General features: G+C 33.8%; 1 protein-coding gene across 1 annotated transcript; it reads right to left on the reverse strand.

Annotated features, from left to right (window-relative positions):
* Nucleotides 1-1,834: 1,834 nt before the first annotated feature.
* On the reverse strand, nucleotides 1,835-17,869 carry LOC123923965 (ubiquitin C-terminal hydrolase 13-like). The gene is made up of 32 exons (XM_045976715.1): nucleotides 17,569-17,869; nucleotides 17,133-17,226; nucleotides 16,205-16,349; nucleotides 15,848-16,005; nucleotides 13,992-14,257; nucleotides 13,688-13,906; nucleotides 13,494-13,602; nucleotides 13,285-13,400; nucleotides 10,594-10,692; nucleotides 10,186-10,295; nucleotides 9,510-9,584; nucleotides 8,167-8,245; nucleotides 7,936-8,082; nucleotides 7,571-7,651; nucleotides 7,323-7,442; nucleotides 6,592-6,714; nucleotides 6,033-6,110; nucleotides 5,856-5,944; nucleotides 5,659-5,767; nucleotides 5,312-5,380; nucleotides 5,122-5,232; nucleotides 4,833-4,888; nucleotides 4,540-4,717; nucleotides 4,357-4,458; nucleotides 4,187-4,258; nucleotides 3,828-3,893; nucleotides 3,551-3,616; nucleotides 3,271-3,357; nucleotides 3,037-3,153; nucleotides 2,804-2,878; nucleotides 2,596-2,682; nucleotides 1,835-2,458 (listed from the first exon to the last, which is right to left on the reverse strand). Exons 1-32 carry the CDS (start codon nucleotides 17,596-17,598, stop codon nucleotides 2,417-2,419), a joined length of 3,375 nt encoding a protein of 1,124 aa, XP_045832671.1. The 5' UTR covers nucleotides 17,599-17,869; the 3' UTR covers nucleotides 1,835-2,416.
* Nucleotides 17,870-18,251: the final 382 nt, after the last annotated feature.

Consider the following 18,251-nt stretch of genomic DNA (forward strand, 5'->3'; position numbering starts at 1 on the left):
GAGTGCATCTTAACATTTGTTTGGCTCTCTATAGGGCTGATTAAGAGGTTACACGATCTGCAAATGCCTACACACTTCTTCACTCCCTCTAATATTGTACTCCTTCGTAAAAATATGATTATGAATTATACTTGTTATAAAAAAAATTATTACACGTTCAATTAACATTAAACACCATTTCCATGGTGGGTGGTAACCACAGCCTCATGGCTCACCTAAAAACACACCAATCATTTTTTTTGTTTGAAATTTCGTAAGTTGCATCGTATGAAGTAGTCATTAGTACAATGTATTGTATGTTTTCTAGTTTTTTGTGGTTGCATAGCCTATCTTGTTTCCGTCTGTTTGTATGTAGAGAGAGACATGTAGAAGTAATTAACTTTTTTTTTTTGGGTAAAAATGCGCCATTAATTATTGAAATTTTCTCATCACACTCACTCACTTTCTTCCCTATCTCCCTACTCCCTAGCAATTCTAAAATATTTTCTGAATTTTTTATAGTGTAAATTTTACACTAAAAAGTAAGTGGGTGGGATGAGAAAATTTCATAATCATTAATAAGTGTATCTGCAAAGATACAAAAATAACAATCATCCATATAAGACAACTCATTACGTTGAATCCAAATGTTTACAAGATTTTATATAAACGGTGTCCCTAGACACTTGTTAAACATACCAGAAAATGAAATAAAAAATAAAATTAATATTGAAAAGATAACTTTTGATACTTTTGAGGTATTAAATACACGCATTTCGAAATAGGATTTCTATTTTTAAATGTTTAACCAGTGCCCTCGCTCGGGGCACTATTTAGCATTTTCATATATTTATATATTATAATAGAAAGTATTAAGTATGAAAATTTAGTTTTTTAAAATAATAAATTTAATTTAAACATTTTTGTTCACCAATTCTGCTTTTAAAAGATAATTTTAATTAATAACTTCGGAACTTTTTTAATAATATATTTTGAAGATGTTGATGTAAAAATGTATCGAGTACATCGACATCTGAATATCTTGGATTTCAACTTCCGAGTGCTTTACACATAATGAAAGCACATATCCTAATCATTTTTTAAATGAACTATAAATAAATACTTTACACATTCTTTACAAATAAATGTTGGAGACTTTCCAAACATCATACCGGCAAAAATGATCTAGTTCAAAACTAAAAATTACTCCCTCCGTCCCAAATCTTTAGTCTTTTTAGCTTTTTAATTTTTTCCCAAAACTTTAGTCCTTTTAAGAAACCAATGCAAATTTAGTGATACTTTACTATTTGTACTCTTACAAAAATTAAAGCATTAATTAAATATATTTTCTCTTTCTTAATAAAGTAAGAGTAAAAATGATTTTACTTAACATTTCTTAATCTCCGTGCAAAACTCCAAAAAGACTAAAGTTTTGGGACATAGGGAGTAATAGTCAAGCGTTTGTTTTATTTTCGCCATTTAGAGTCTGGTTTTTGTACAACTGAAAACATGAAAAAATGCAGAAAAGATAAGTTAACAACAAAGAACCTTATGGGGTTGGCAAACAAGAGAGTGGAAATTGTAAAAATATTATTGTATTCTAAGTAGCTGATACAATACTTATGTATCCATTATTATTATTATCATCATCATCATCATCATCATCATCTAGCTTTAAGTTAAATTTGATCTAAGGAGAAAAGTCTTTAACGCTCAGAACAGATAAATTTTATCTGTAATTACGATGGTAGAAAGTGAAGCTTAAGTTATTTTCTTCGTTTGTGGTTATATTTGCATTGGTTAGAAAAACTTAACATCCTTTTATACAAATCCCAACAAGAGTATGGGCAGAAAATATTAAAACAGCCAGCCACAAGAGATGAACCAAATGGTGCTGCATAACATTTTAAGCTAACGTCGAGTATATGGAGGCTGCAGAAGTCTCCTTTACAACACTACATGAACTTTTTTTTCTACACCATTTTGCAGGGCTCGCTAGAAATAACACTGCTAACTGAACAAAATCTGGAAGCAACCAAGATAACAAAAAGAGTCAACCAACTATACCTTGTATACACTCGGTAATCCAAAAAAAAATCTTATGTACTGATACAGTGCAGTGCAGTGATGATGATCAAGGACCTCGACATGAAGAACAACTTCCATACACCAATGGGAAGTAGCAAAAAGCTCAAGGAGTTGTGGTCGGCAGATACACAGTGCAGAGAGCAATGTCAATCCATCAAAAGAAAGAATTACATATCACAGTTCTAATATAAAAAAACTGCACACACCACCTCCACCACTGATTTCAAAAGTTGGCCTAAGCAGAGTTAGCCTTTTGCTACATTCCCTGTTTTTACAAGCCCATAGATGAAGAAGAACGCTGAATTCATCCCATGCAAAACGATATCTCGTCCATACTGATACTGATTTCCTAATTGTAAATCTTTACTGGCTTCTCAAATGTGTGACGATTCTGAAAAGAAAACCCATGTAATTTGAAATGTTTTAAAAACCGAATAGTCCTAGTACTAGTGTACAGTGTACAACCACCAAACAATCAAAGACCAAAATGCACGTATATAATTAGTTCTTGCCAGAAAAGCTACTAACCTGGTTAGCAGCATAGGATCTTTTGGGAGCATTATCAGTATGCTCCAAGCCAAGATACTGCTCCCAAGCACCATATACGTCTCTTCTCTGTCAAAAGATACAATAACAGGACAATGTAAACGTAAGTCCTAATATATGAAAAGGGTGTCAAATGTAAATTAGAAATATTTTCTTTATGAAAAAAAAGTTTTAAGTATAAATGAATCACCTGAAAACGACTTGATACAATGTCAGAGTCCTCAAGGTACTCCGGACGCCCTAATGAAAAAAAGGCAAACTTCCACTGGCCAAACAAAAAAATGTAATTAAAAGAATTAGGTATACTAACTAAGTCAAGTATACTAACCAATATTTACTCCGTGAAGCAATAAATAATCACTCAAACCAAAATTACTTCGAACAGAATAAGCCTAATATACCCAGCGAACTCAAAAGAAATACCTTGGCAAACTCATCATCAGGAACTTGTAGCTTCTTCTGTATCCGCACTCTAATTTCAGCCAAAGTCTCAGATTCGTGTATGACCAAGAAGAAGGGTTCCCCAAAGTTCTGAATTTGCTGTACAGATAAATTGCAAAAACAAGTTATAAAAGGTTTGGCATACAATTAATGTATCACAGACATCAAACACAATGAACTGTATTAAAGCAAAATGAAACAATTAAAACTATATACCATTTGGTTCTGAGTCGTGTCTTTAGTAAAATGATACACATGGATTAGACGATCATGAGGACCGAGATTTTTCTCTTCTTCTGGTATCTGTAAAAGTAAGTATACAAAGAGAAACTTTTATTTTTCTACAGAAACGGAAAATATATATTCAATATGACATATTGACAAAAATCCACTGGTGCTGTTATTTGAATAAATAAAAGCAGAAACACTTAATGAAATGAAAGCTATCCTCCTCTTTTCCGAGCCCCACTCAAACAAGAAAGAAAGAGATTGCTACCTCCTCTGCTCGTAGAGTCCAGTATTGATCATTTATGTTTTCAATCTTTTCATTAGGAGGGAAAACCTGCACAGCATAGGCCGGACATAACAAACAAATTTTAATTAGAAAAATGATCAAATGTGCAATCGTTAATTGCACTGTCCGTAACATATGCAATTGAAGGATCGTGACTTAACAAGATTCGTTTATCTAATGCCCCCATAACTTGATCAGGAAAAAAAAATCAAAAATGGTAATAAACCTAGTTGCAGATAATTTGTATGTAATGCCACACCTTGTATATCTTGTGATAGAAAACTTCAAGCAACCTAAGCTCAGCATCAGGACGAGACAATTCAACCTGTAAAAACAGCCAAAATTGAGTATCGGTTTTTTTTTAAGCATCAGATATATAATTAAGTAAATGTGAAAAATCATAAATTACAGAAAGTTATCAACATCATATCATAAAACTGCTACACATAAAATACAGCAGTCACGTCACAACTGCACAAGGATGGCAAACATGGCTTCTCTGTATTCTTCTTAACTCAAGCCATTAAGACAAATGGGGTGCAGTTGTATTACAATGTTAAGTAAAATTGTACAATACGAGCAAGTTAATGAAGTATAGCAAAAATCACATGCAGGCACCTTCGTTTTAAGATCATCAAGCACATCTCCCACAGTGCTTTGCTTTGGAAGCCTGATGGTATGGATAACCACCTGAATCAACAAAATTTAAAAAATAAAATAAAATAAAGAATAATTATTATGAAAAGAAAATAGACGAAACCAAGAAAAAAATAGGTCACTATACTCACTTCATCCGTAGTAGCATGGTGAAATGCAACTTTCAGAGTTTTCAAACCTTGTAATTCTGGCAGAGGGATGTCAAGTACTTCATAGTACAATATATCAGATGTCTGACATGCAAGAAACAAATAAGATGTTTTGTTTTTAAATAAGAGACACTAAAAATGATTGGACGATAAATCGATAACTACCTGATTGTAGTGAACCAGCATATCAGATAAATGGTCCACCCCTCGGTACTTGATAGGCTGGGGTTTTGGTTGTTGAGAGTAGCAGTTGTGTGGAGTGAGCCTGATTTTGGATGGGTCATCCAAACCAAGTTGTTCAGCTACTCTCTCCACAACATCATCATATGTGTAAAGCCTTGACCTAGAAAGTAAAAACATAACCGTATATGATAAGGATGTTATCCTGAGCACCATACACGTGTGTGGGCACACACCTATATATAACAATTTACTTCAATAAAATCCAATGAGCTTACATCTCCAGGCAGAAGTCATCTTCCTTTGGTTTATCTAGAGACCGGAAGTGAACAACCTACAATATATCAATCGGTGATAAAAAAAAATAAGTGCCATAGCTTACAATATAAACCCAATGAAACTTGCAAGGCTTACTGGTTACACACAGCAATACATGCATGCATTAGCACAAACAATAGGAGGAAAGTAGAACAATTCAAACAACACAACATAATACATTGGTAGCTTTTATTTTTTATTCACATCAAACAAAACAAATTGCCTTTAATTAAACCTGAAAGAAAATACCTGGCGATTGTGCACGTATTCTAAGTAAGAAGGCACATCCGGATAGCGGATATGTTCCTCATTATCAATAGCAGGAGCTTTCTGAAAGCATATAATATCTCCATCTTCAAGCTGCATTCATGGAAGAACAAATCAATAAGAAAACCAATCATACATTACTTAATGTGCATCAACTCGGTATATACTATACCTGGCTTGCTCGAAAGGTTAATTTCTTGTCAATAGGCTCACACATCACATTTGGTTCAAACTTAATTTCCTGCACAAATATCGGCACAGTTAATTCTCTAATGCCAAATGATTAAAGTCACTCATAAGAGACCAGAACCTGAAGATGCCAATAAAAAAAGGCCCTTTCCCTTCTGGTAAATCATGCAAGAAAATAGATTTTCATAGAACATGATGCACTTAATTGCTATTAATCACCAGTAACATTAGTTACCAACTTTACTGTACAATTGAATATGCAAGGATGCACTACGATTTTAAATAACTATCTAGAAATGATAAACAACAAAACAGACAACACAAACTAACCTCATAAAGTCCAATCTCCTCATCAGGATCATAATGAGCCATTTTATTTAACCTTGCTAAGATTTCTGATGGCTTACCAGTGCTGTTCACGAAGAGTCTGCCAACGTAACTGCCATCAAAAGGAAATACATTTAACGTCAACTCAGGTCCACCTTTTACCCCCAACATATGTTAAAAATCAAGAAACTATTCAGTACCGTAGCTCCTCTTTTTCAGGATCATATAACTTGAAAAAAAGTAATATATCATCCTTTGTCTTCTCAGGTGGTGCAATGGGACATAAATCCTATATAATAATGTAGTTTGTCAAAAGGACAGTTTGGATAATGTTTCATGGTATCAAAATATTATACAACTTCATATAAAAAGATTACCAGCCCACGCTCGACTTCCAAAAACAATTTTAATTCTGCATTGTGAACCTTGTTCGATATCTCTCTCAATTGTCCAACCTGCAATATGAATCAGAATGAGAATGAAAAAAAAAAAATAACTTCATATCATAGAGAAATTGGTGCCGCACAGACATGAATCACAAAAAATATTAAGCACGGGATTTTAAACAATAAAATAAGATAACCACTTGCATGTAATACATTGTTATCCGTTTTAAAATTTAAAGAAATAAAAATAAGCTAGCCAAAGATGTCCAAAAGAAAAATAAATTAACAATGCTAACAGAGAAAGATGTAACATTGAACAAACCATTACATCAGCAGGTTGATATAAACTGCCATGAAGCATTGAACAAATCAACAAATTCAACTTAAAACGTATATGAGGGGGGAAAGAAGCTCTAGGTATTTTTAAAATCAAAACCAACATTTGCCTAAAAGCCAACAAACAGAGATGAATAGGTCATACAATAAGAAGCTTGAAGGTAATATGAGAAAAATGATATTGATAAACTTTAAGCAAAGCTCATGAATTTACAGATTGTGCTTCCTCAATTTGTGTCAATGGCCGATTAGGACGATATGTATGGTTTTGACGCTTTGCCCATAGCCAAAAGCGCTGGAATTGAACCGGGATGCCAAACTCTTTAGCAACCTCTTCCTACATATCACAGATTAGCAATCCAACAGAAAAATCAAACTTAGAAAAAATAACACATCTATTGAATAATCACGACGAACTTCACAAATTATATTATAAATTACAAAATCAAAAGCATAAAGACCATAAAGATTCATATGACATGTTCTTTCTTCTTCCAACTAAAGCTTCAAGATTTTTATATTTTAGTATTTTTTGGAAAAATAATAGTTTTCTAAGAGGATGCAACAAAAATAATGGCTTGCTCTTTAGCAGTTGTCAAACTAAACTTTTTCCAACTTACATAACTCCTATCCTATGAGGCTACACTGTGGTAATAATTCTGCCATTACCATTGCACACAGCCAAGCGCAACATGATAGAACCAAGTTAGAGATAGACTGACTGACATTTCATCAAGGAAAAACTAGATAGTCAGCTTTTCGCTCACTACATCCCTTCAGTAATTCAATTGGCAAATGTATTCACCAAGGGACTTCACGTTTTTCTTGATTATAATTTATTAGGGTTATCTATATAATCACATCAGTGCTTGTGCATCAATCCTAAATAACAAAATTCAGTTTTTCTTTTCATCTACACTGCAAGACGGTAACTGATGATGATACCTTGAAAACATTAAATGGTGTCTGCTTTTGGACACGGAAACTCCGCACTTTGTCATGGTCTACCAGATCAAAATATATATCCTTTCCGATCTGTTCTCCAAGATCTTCATCCCGTGCCACCTAAGTATTATATGTTATCAGTTATATATAAATGTACACACACACACAAGCTATTTGATTGAGAAATTCACAAAATCTTTATCAAGACGACAACAATACTCAATTCTAGGAAAGCAAACTAAGAACACCTTTATAATAGTGTAGAGGTGAGCCTCTGCCTTTTCTTTCTTTTTGTGCTCTTTTTCTTCCTGTTCTTTTTTCAACCTCTCCTGCATAATCCCATTGTACAAATCAGTGTCGTTAAATAGCAGCCGTGCTGTATATAGTGTATATAAATTTGGAACAAATCAATATTGTTCCACGATACAATATTCAATATAAAATTATGCCAAATAGAGGCTATGGCGGCAATATAGCATTGTTGCCAAGCAGAATTTGAACAAACCATTATTTTTTGCAATCAGCAATTGAGAACATTGGTACAAATTCAATGAAGATTTTCCAGAACAAACCAACAAAAATAGTACAGTAGAAAATAAGAAAATCTACTTACCCTTAAATGCTCAGCAATGTCTTTCTCATCCACATTGCATATTACTTTTTCCTTGTCAGCTTCACGTATATACACCAGCATATAAGCATTTGAATATTTGGTAAATTTAAAAGGAGTGTTATTGAATCCAGGATTTGTCTGCGGTAACTGTTAAAATACAATGAGTGGTTGAATGATTAACAAATGCTCATGGGGATCAAATGCCACAACCATTAGAAATAAAATAATTACCTCTTCCTCACCACCATATTGCTCCTCTAATACCCGTTTAGGATCTTCTTTTGTCACCCTCTCATCATCAAATTTGTACCTGAGCAATTCATATATTCAATCAAACCATGCGGTGAAGAGTTCAGTAGTCAGCAATGAAAGCAATACAAATAAACAAATAAAGGTCAATGGCCTTGAAGTAATTTTCCTGCAATACCGAAGTTCATTTACAACTGTTATCGGAATAAAATAAGAAAATCTATAGCACACTTTTTAGACTATGTGTCGTACACTTGGACACACCTTCAACATGCAGTGTCAGTGATACATAGACACTCACTGGCCACTTGTGATAAAGCATGTGTAAGTTAATAAGTAAGAAAATCTATATAAATTAAGGATATCCACATGTTTGATTTGTCCCACTTAGAAACGAAGCATCCAGGCAGAGTGATCAAGCATTCTGCTTGTATTAAATGAGGTGACAAATGATGTGAAGATACCATCATTAAAAAAACACTCCACCTTATCTTGCAAAAATAAGCATACCGATGTTTGATCTAAACAATTTATTTCCTTACGAAATTATGTACTTTAAAAAATGTGAAGTTTTTTTTTTATAGATGAGCGGCTTAGTGGCCACTCACACGCACACAGGGAGGGGGAAGGGTGGAAACCCGGATAAAACCCAGGCACCCGCATAAAACATTCTCACAGCCAACCATTATGTTATAATAACAACGGGGGAATAAGTAAAACAAAACTATTTATTCTAATAATTGGGAAAATTGGTTTGACAACTTATCACGCCTGCAGATGAAACTATTTAATTACAAATAGTTGAATTATGCAACTTCCATGATAACCTACCAAACAATATTTGCAATTGTTGAAATTGATAGTGCATCACAACATTAAATTATTTACTTCTCACTCCTATCTACTCCCATACAGCACCTCTTGGCGCTATCTCTCTAACAAATAGAACTTGTAAAATAAATTTGTGATTTGTGTTTGGAAAGACAGTGTGTATTCTTCAGTATATGATGAATAATTAGTCATGTATGTGCGTGTTAGACTCGAAGCACGATAGCATTCAATGAATGCATTGCATGGCCCCTGGTTCTCATCAAATGTGTTACTTTAGTCTTGAACTACCATAGTTGGTGGTCTAGTCCTTTATTATGTTTGGGCCTTGTATGATTATTTGTATTTCTTTCTACGACTCTTTGTAAACATTGGTAGGCTATCTTGGCACATCTTGTGCTAGGTAGGCCGTTTTTTGTTAATATATATATCATTTTGGTTTCTTCAAAAAAAAAAAAGCTAACAAGAAAATGAACAGTTTAGACATGTGAACATACCACTGATCAGAGAGAGTCGGCCTGATAAAAGCATAGTAATGTCCGCCATGCACACCACCACTGTGAACCAGAACGCTGGGGGGGAAATTAAATTCGTCAAATATTGATGATCACAAATTAAGATATGCATGCATAAATGCACATCAATCGATAACATCAGCATGGAGAAATAGAAATTACAAGTTTATGTACTTCATTGATTAAAAATCTAGATAAACAACAGCTTTCAATACATCATTCCAAGGTTTACTGTTCCAAAAATATTCAAAAATACATTTCCTACTTAATTTGGATGGGGCTAGGATATGGCTATCTAAAAAAATAAGTTGCTTTCTTCATTTCTTTTTCCACTATCACTTAACTTAATCCTTTATTTGATTTTTCCCCTTCATTCTATTTGTTCATTATAATAGACATTAAGTATATGGGTTAAAAATGTCTGATACACATACACACACACGCACCCCAAAAACAGCTTCGAGCGAAGAAAAAATCATAGACAAAGTTTGGGCATGAAGCACCAAATTACAAAACCAGCAGATAAAATATCAGAAAGCATGCAGAAGCACAACTACTGAATAAATCATGAAACATATCAGAAAGGTCACTAGTCCCAATGCCAAAAAAAAACCATCCAATCAGCGACATAAACCGCTGAAACAGACAATATATTTACCTATGAAGTGTGTAAAGATTGCGGACATTCCTATCAGCATCAGGTGACAAATACTTTCCATTGTCACGATCAAGATCAAGTTGCAATGGAAACTCGTAACGATCATTAATCTACATGACAAACAAAGAAGAAAATTAAATTTCCATGTATAGGTACGACAGTTAAATCCCTCCATCAAAAGTGAAGAACAGATAAGCAGAAACTAATGATAATAGCAAATGGCCATGCTCCTTCAAGTAGGCAATGTTCCTTCATTGTATACAACTTTTTCAAATGAAGTACTTGAAATGCAACTTAACTCAGATGGGCAAAGCCGTGGAAGTTCCAAAAACAAGGAAATGCTAACTTCCCAATATCCAGCAAAGAATGAAATATGTTGTAAAGCAGTGTCTCTATTTGACTACTGACCTTTACCATAGTATCCCGCATAAAGTCATATTCAAATCTTTTCAGCTGAAGCTGCAAAACTGGAGGAAAATCGATGAACAGGACACCTTTCTTAGCATCCTGAAAATGTGAAAGAAAAAAAAAATATCAGTTACACATGAAACTAGACTTAAAATGGCTTACTCTGAAAGTCAATATAAGAAAGGGTATGTCATGAAATTGTTCCAACAAAATTAGAAAAACATTTAATAATGTGGAAACAAAATAATATAACAACATCTGAGTGCAGAAGGTAGGTAAAGTAAATCATTCTAAATTTTTTTTTATAAAGGGGCGGAAACCCAAAGCAAGAGAAAACTACAGAGCAATAAACTCTGGGATTGAAGACTCTCATTGCATCACTATGCAATGCCAGGTCCAAAGAAGTCGAAGGCTGCTTGTAAAGTAGTAAGCTAATTTACTTGGTCAAAATATCATTTTAAAATTCAAAAATGTTACACTCCCACACAAGCTAAAGCATATAGGTCGTGCAGTTATGCATCAAGATTGTCAGATGTATACTCATTGAAGGGGTTTTCCCTGCACCAACTGTTCAATTAAATTGACAGCAAATGATGATGCCTATCCATAAGACCTTCTATTGAATGAAATGGAAATTTATGACAATATGTTTGGCCCACTCCAAAAACATAAGTCAAAATGTCAAGGTAATACACAATACTGCCAGATTATCACATAAATATCATGAGTGAAACCTCCCCAACTTTGAATTCTTGAAGTAATTATTTGAGCTAAATTTAAAGATAGCTGATGTTATAGCTGAATTTTCTGACTTCAGCACTTACCCTTGCAAACAATGTTGTCAAGATCGAGAACCTGCCTAAGGTCAAGGAAGGGTAACAAGATCGTCAACATAAAATCCTAACAAGGATTGTAAAATCCTACCAAAATAGTTACCAAGGATCGGGATCCAGGTAGCAAGATCGTCAAACAACGTAAAATCCTAATAAGGATCTTAAGATCCTATAAAATTGAATATTATATATATGAGATTTACTATAAATAAGGTTCTAAGAATAAATATATTACCATTTGGAACTAAATGGCCATTGCCTTATTCAAATATTGTGCCACTACCAAATAAATGTTTACCGTGTATGACATTTATCGTCATAAGTAAGACCTTTTATTCAAACTCCTTACTATGTGTTAGACCTCTTATATTAATAATTATTTTATATTAGGCCGCAATAATTCTGTTATTAGGCAACAGCCAGCAGTTATTGCTTTAGGCAGCAGTTATGTTATTAGGCCGGTAGTCATTTTATTAGACAGATTTTGAATAAATAGGAAAACTTATGGAAAAATCAGTAGGCATTTTATTTTGGGGCTGGATATTGATTGGGAGAGACCAACCTGTCGAATTCTTGGAAGAGAGAGAGAGACCAAACTCTCGAATTCTTGGAAGGGAGAGACCCAAGGCTCTTGAATTTCTTGGGAACCCATTGTAATTTATTTTATAGGGGGGCCCATTGTAATTTATTTTATAGGGGGGCCCATTGTAATTTATTTTATAGGGGAACCAGTTGTAATTAAAATGAATTTTTGTTTTTATCATTGTTTTTGGTGTCATCCTATTCGTCGTCAATAAAAAAGTCAGTTATACTAATAATTTGTATTTTGGCTCCAGTTTCTATCACTATCTTTTGGGATATGAATTACTGTGTCCAATGATGACAAAGATATCATTTTACCTAAGTGATGCACGGTGATAACAGCTTTGTACGGCTAAAGTTGTCATGTATTAATCAAGAATAGCAATAGAATACTGAATGGTCATTCTCAATTGATGTCATGCCAAACTATGGAATGACAATGCAACATCTACCAAACCAAGTCAAGTCCTATAGGATTTCTTGATGACATAGATTTGCAAAGAGTTGAAGACAACAAGCTATTTCAAAATACTCCCCCTAAGCAACAAATCCAAGAGGTTGTTCCATATAGACTTCTTTAAAGATATCAGCATATACAAAAGAATTCTTGAACACCGATTGAGAAAAGAGCCAATGGAATGGAATATAATATCCATAGAAAAAATCAACAGAACAAGTCATTTTATGTTTTTAACAACTGTGAAGGTATCCATGCAATCAAGGCCAAAACTTATGCATAACCACTAACCACCTAACAAACCTTGGCATGATAAACAAGACCTTCAAGGCCAACCTTAACTATAAAGATCCATCAGAAACCTACAATAGACTTCCATGGAGGAAAAGGGAAAAGGTCCCAGGTTTAATCTTAGCTTTGAAGTGCACATATTTCATCAACCACAATTGTCACAACACAATATAGGGGTAAGGGCATCACCGGCTATCTAGGGAAGGGACAAGAGAAAGAAATAAAAAAAAATTATATATTGCTGGTTGTCACAATTCCATAGTCTGTAATCATCACACAGAGACATCCTAGACTTAATTAGACAAATATCATTTGTTAGTTGTCACTAGATCTAAGGAGTATCATGGTACACCTTATCTTACATTACATTCTGTGACTATCAAAGTGTAACAGACATAAAAAAGGGCAAAGGACACTGAAGGTAGAGAAGAGATGACCCAGAACTTACGATATTCAACTTCAAGACGAATGTTGAATTAACTAAATGAAATTTTTACAAGTAGACTCAATTTAACAATTGGCACTAACCTGCAAACCATATTGTTCAGCGTGGTATTTGTTGTCCCCCTCAAGACGTTCAACTTCAACATACTTGTCAAAGGAAGCATAAACATCTGGACAACCTTTGACATCAAGTTGAAGATCTGCCATACATAAGTTAAAGTAAGACTAAATTAGAATTAAGTGGCATGGTACAACTGAAAATACAATTAATTTCAGCATGCATATGAAATTACCATAAAATGACTCCTTTCGAGTTGATTTATAGTCCACGTTGATGCACTCAATATAGTTCATATGGTGCCCTTCAAACAATTTCTGTATAGTTCCCTCAACAACAGTTGCCTGAACACAATAGTTCATTATGCATTTGAGACGGTACTTCACCAAAATAAAATTGTGCACAAACATCTGATGGTCTTTCTGTTACCTTCATTTTGTCTTCAAGCTTTTCACACAGGACTCTATTTAGTTCTTGAACATCATGCTGCAAGAAAGAATCATATGTATCCCATCCAAAAGATTTAGTCAGCTCTTTTGTTGCGACACTGGTGTCGCTATACTGGAGCTTGTAAAACAAACTTTGCAGAGCCAAGGGGATGCTTCCAGAGGGCATATCATTCTCTGTTGTAGGCATATGGTATACAGCCTGAAATGCAATATCCAGGACCCAACATCCTTGTTACTATCCAGTCAAACAAGTGGGCTAAATACAAGAAGAGATAGAGCCTGACCTTTCGGAAATAAGGAATATGGTACAGAGTTTGGAGCAGAGAATTCATATAACATGTAGCTCCCTGGTTCTTAAGCCCAACATATCCAGTCTCCTTTTTTGAATCATAAGTCCAGTAATCAACAATCTTACGGACAAGGACCTCAGCTTCAATTATGAGAGTATCATTCAAAAGATACCCTCTACTAGGATCATACAATTCACCAAGAGGCATGAAGGATGTGAAACCCCAATCACTTTCTCGTGCATTGAACTGATGCTGTGTATCTGCATAGTGCAAAAAAAATGTTACAATCATTGCAATTGCAATGCCCAAAAATTATGTGCATTTTCCCTTTTTCTCCTCTTCCATTTAGTCTAATGGTAAATGCTCAGGGGTTCCCTCAAGACACTTGGAAAGAGCTCAAGAAAGAGAAGAAAAAATGTGTAACTTCCCAATGGATTAAATTGCATGCTTTCATTAAATGCTTGCTGTTTATTATACCTTACAAGTTCCAAAACTCATTAGCAAAACCCTTGAAATAGATGGCAGATACTAACAATTTGGTTAAAAAAATTCTAGACTTATAAAAAAATTACAACTTATAAGGGAAAGAATATATATATATATATATATAGGGAGCACTTCAAGTGAGAGCACTGTCGTATTATGAGAGATGAGAGGAACTAATCTCAACCCTTGGATCTAAATAAATGGATGAGATTAAAATAAACCATTATCATATTCACGTGCACTTCATTTTTTTTCTTTCTTCGGAAACTGCATCCCTTCATCATTCTTGGTGACTTTATTCGGTTATTCCAGATCTTCAACAATTTCTTTTTTAACAGCAACAACAAATTCCTTCTTCGTCAACAAATCCCTCTGCACTTTGATTTTATTTCAGAAGAAAGTTATGCGCCGTTCTATTCATATTCCTATCATCCCCTTTCATAGTCACCGGGTTGTTTTCCAAACTCCACCGTTGTTCTTTAAATTACAATTTAAAATCACTAAATTCCAGAAATTTAATAAAAATACAGAACATGTATGTTTGTCTCTCAAAGTTAACGGTGATTGAAATTTCAAATTGATAATTTAACATGTTAAAAGTAAAACCTTGGCAATGGATCTCAAAGGTTAATTAAATACCAATACATCTCATACCCATATATATGGATGAAACGAAGGAGACATATAAGAATTTGTACTCAAAGAATTTGTTTCTTCCTGACTGTTGAATCGAATGCCAAAAAACAAGGAGAAGGGTTAGTGTGAGAGAGAAGAGCGAGCGTGAGAAGAGACGGATACAGAGGTGCACGTCAATATGAAAAGGGTGTATTTTAATCTCATCCATTTATTTAGATCCAAGGGTTGAGATTAGTTCCTCTCATCTCTCACAATAAGACAGTGCTCTCACTTGAAGTACTCCCTATCTATCTATCTATCTATCTATATATATATATATATATATATATATATATATATATATATATATATATATATATATATATATATATATATATATATATATATATATATATATATATAATGAAATAGATGGCAGAAGGCTGACAGAAAGAAACCAATTTGGTTAGGCTCTGAAATTTATATCAACAAGCAACGGCAAAAGCTAGGTGCAAATTAATGGTTAATCAGAAATTGCATATGAAATGAGTATGGAAATAGAGAGAAGTATTATTCTAGGGACTTGATAAAAACAATCAACCAAAATCACGCATGCTTCTCAGAGAAAATGGCAGCATGACATAGATTATTCAAGTATAAAATTCTCTTCTAGTAATGGGTTCAAACATCTTACAACATTCCTTGATTTTAACTCCTAACAAATGAAAGGAACAAACTAAATAGGTTACCTTTTCTCACAGTGTACTTATTATGAATTTGATTAACAACTGCCAAGCTAAACTGTGCATATCTACTCCAACCGTAGGGCAAACTAGTTGAATCTGCAACATCCAAATACATGGACAAATAGTCCACATTGTTTCCTTTTGGGAAAATAAGCACACGCCTGTTCGGAGTGAAAAAAATCAGGAGAGGTGGCTGAAGATAAAAACACAGAAAAAATATAACAACAAAATAACTTGCCCTGCTAGATAGAGTGGGCTATTTGAGTCAAACAACATCATATTATCATATCATAGAGCGTGTCTACTGAAATAGAAAAATGAACATCATGAACTTATTCCAGAAATGAGTAAGCATAATACCATTTGTAACTCCCAACAACAAATACATCTGAATAGAGCTTTTTCATATTCACCCTTGAAAAGTTGTCAATTCTCCAAGTGAATCTTGATGGTGAAGGATCCTCGACAGGCTCCACAGTGTTGGCGGTTTCAGGTTGAGCAACAACTGATGTTCATCAATATAAATGAAAAGAGCAATTAAGTATCTACCTAAAATGAGCTCAAAACTTGGAGGCGTAAAAAAAAGAGTATCATATCTGAACTAACTAAAAAAGGAGTGGTCATACGATGGGTAAAACAATTGGAAAGAAAAAAGAATGAAGAAACTGAAAACACGCATACATTGCCAAAATGCATACCAACGATAAATCAAGGCCCATTTGGTTTGAAGAAACAGAACTGTTTTAATTTTCAGGTTTTGCTTTTAACTATAAAAATGCCACTTTGTTATCTACTTTCAAATATTTACATAGTCTTTCTCTATTTTTTCCACAATTTATTTGAAAACTGAAAAACAAAGTTAACACTAAGTAGCATTTTGCATTTAAACAATAAATCAAGAAATGGTTTCTCAAACCAATCAAACCCTATGTAGCACTGACGCATGTAGTTACATTCAATTATACCGTTTACTCAAATTATTAACCATGCCCACATGACAGTGCGCACTATCGTGTCCCGTGTCAGTTCTTCATAGATCAAGCCTTACTTTTCCTCTTGAAAAGGAAAAAAGGATAAACTTGGTAACATAACACCTACACCTGTTTATATCACTTAGTTCCTCTATCTATCTATATATCTATCTGTGTGGCAACCAAACAATGCATGAAGTGATTTCCTTAACTCTAACATCAATTCGATTAAATCATCTAAAAGACGATCAATAAAGTACCAAAAAGAGAACAGTTTGTCCAAGATCAAAAGAGTAAGAAAGCAAGAAGCAGTATACCATCCATAGGTTGATGATTATTATTCTCAGCCAAATCAGCATGTGGAACAGTGTGCGACACAAGCATCTCTTCATCCTCCTGCTGCTGTTGTTGCTACAAAAAAGCAACAAAAAAAATTCATCATAACAAAAACACCATCACACTACTTCTGATCGACTAAAAAAACAAATCCCTAATAATCCCTAACAAAATCCCCAAAATGCAACAAAATTCAACTAAAGAAAATCAAAACCCCGTCACTCACAATCACATAACGCAAAAGAATAATCAATTTGAAGTTTTCAACATCAAATACAACATTAACACAAAATAAATCAGAAAAATGATGCAGCAAGAAGAAATTGGAAAAAGTAAAAGTAAAATTGGAAAAACAAGAAAGTGAATAACGAAACGAAAAGCGAAATGAAAAAGAGAGAGTTGCGAAGAGTGAGTTACGTCAATGGGAGCAGGAGTCATGACGGTCATGAAGATTGTAGCAATTGACCTAACGGTGTGAAGAAATCGAGAAAGCGAGAGAGAGCACTGTGAAAAATCGAGATCACACCAGAAGAAGAAGAAGGTGTTTGATGTTGCTATAGAGACGAAAATGGAGAATTGTCTTTGCTCTTCTTTATTTGGGGATTTGGGTATTTTCGGTATTACACGTTATTACTTATTACAATCTTTCTTCATATATATCTCACTCAATTTCCCACTCTCCTCTTTTCTTTTTTCCTTTTCTTTTTTTTAATCATCTACTTTTCTTTTCTTGTGTCGTTGGAGTTTGAACTATTACTCGTGCATAATATATATGATAAGATTTGTTCGGTAAAAACAAGCTATAAGTCAGGTGATAGCTGATAAACTAGCTGACAGCTGAAAAGCTAGCTTATAGCTGATAGCTGAAAAACTAGCTAATTGAAATTAAAGTGTTTGGTAAAATTAACTTTTGAAGTAGTTTATAAATATTAAATGACATAATAGATAGTGGGTAGTTTATTTTTTATAGTGGGTAGTTATTAAATTAATGGGTAAAAATAGAATAAAGTGTAAAAAGCTATAAACTATAAGCTTAAACGCTACTTGAAATAGCATCGGGCAAAAAGCTATAAGCTAGTAAAAAAAGTTTGTTACCAAAC

The sequence above is a fragment of the Trifolium pratense genome, linkage group LG4 (assembly GCF_020283565.1).
Source record: "Trifolium pratense cultivar HEN17-A07 linkage group LG4, ARS_RC_1.1, whole genome shotgun sequence".
Classification (NCBI taxonomy): domain Eukaryota; kingdom Viridiplantae; phylum Streptophyta; class Magnoliopsida; order Fabales; family Fabaceae; genus Trifolium; species Trifolium pratense.

Coding starts and splice junctions, on each gene's coding strand:
- LOC123923965 (XM_045976715.1), bottom strand. CDS start 17,598: ATGACCGTCATGACTCCTGCTCCCATTGAC. Junction 13,603..13,687: donor AGCTTGAAGACAAAATGAAG/GTAACAGAAAGA, acceptor TATTGTGTTCAG/GCAACTGTTGTTGAGGGAAC. Junction 5,768..5,855: donor CCTGAAAAAGAGGAGCTACG/GTACTGAATAGT, acceptor TTTTGATGGCAG/TTACGTTGGCAGACTCTTCG.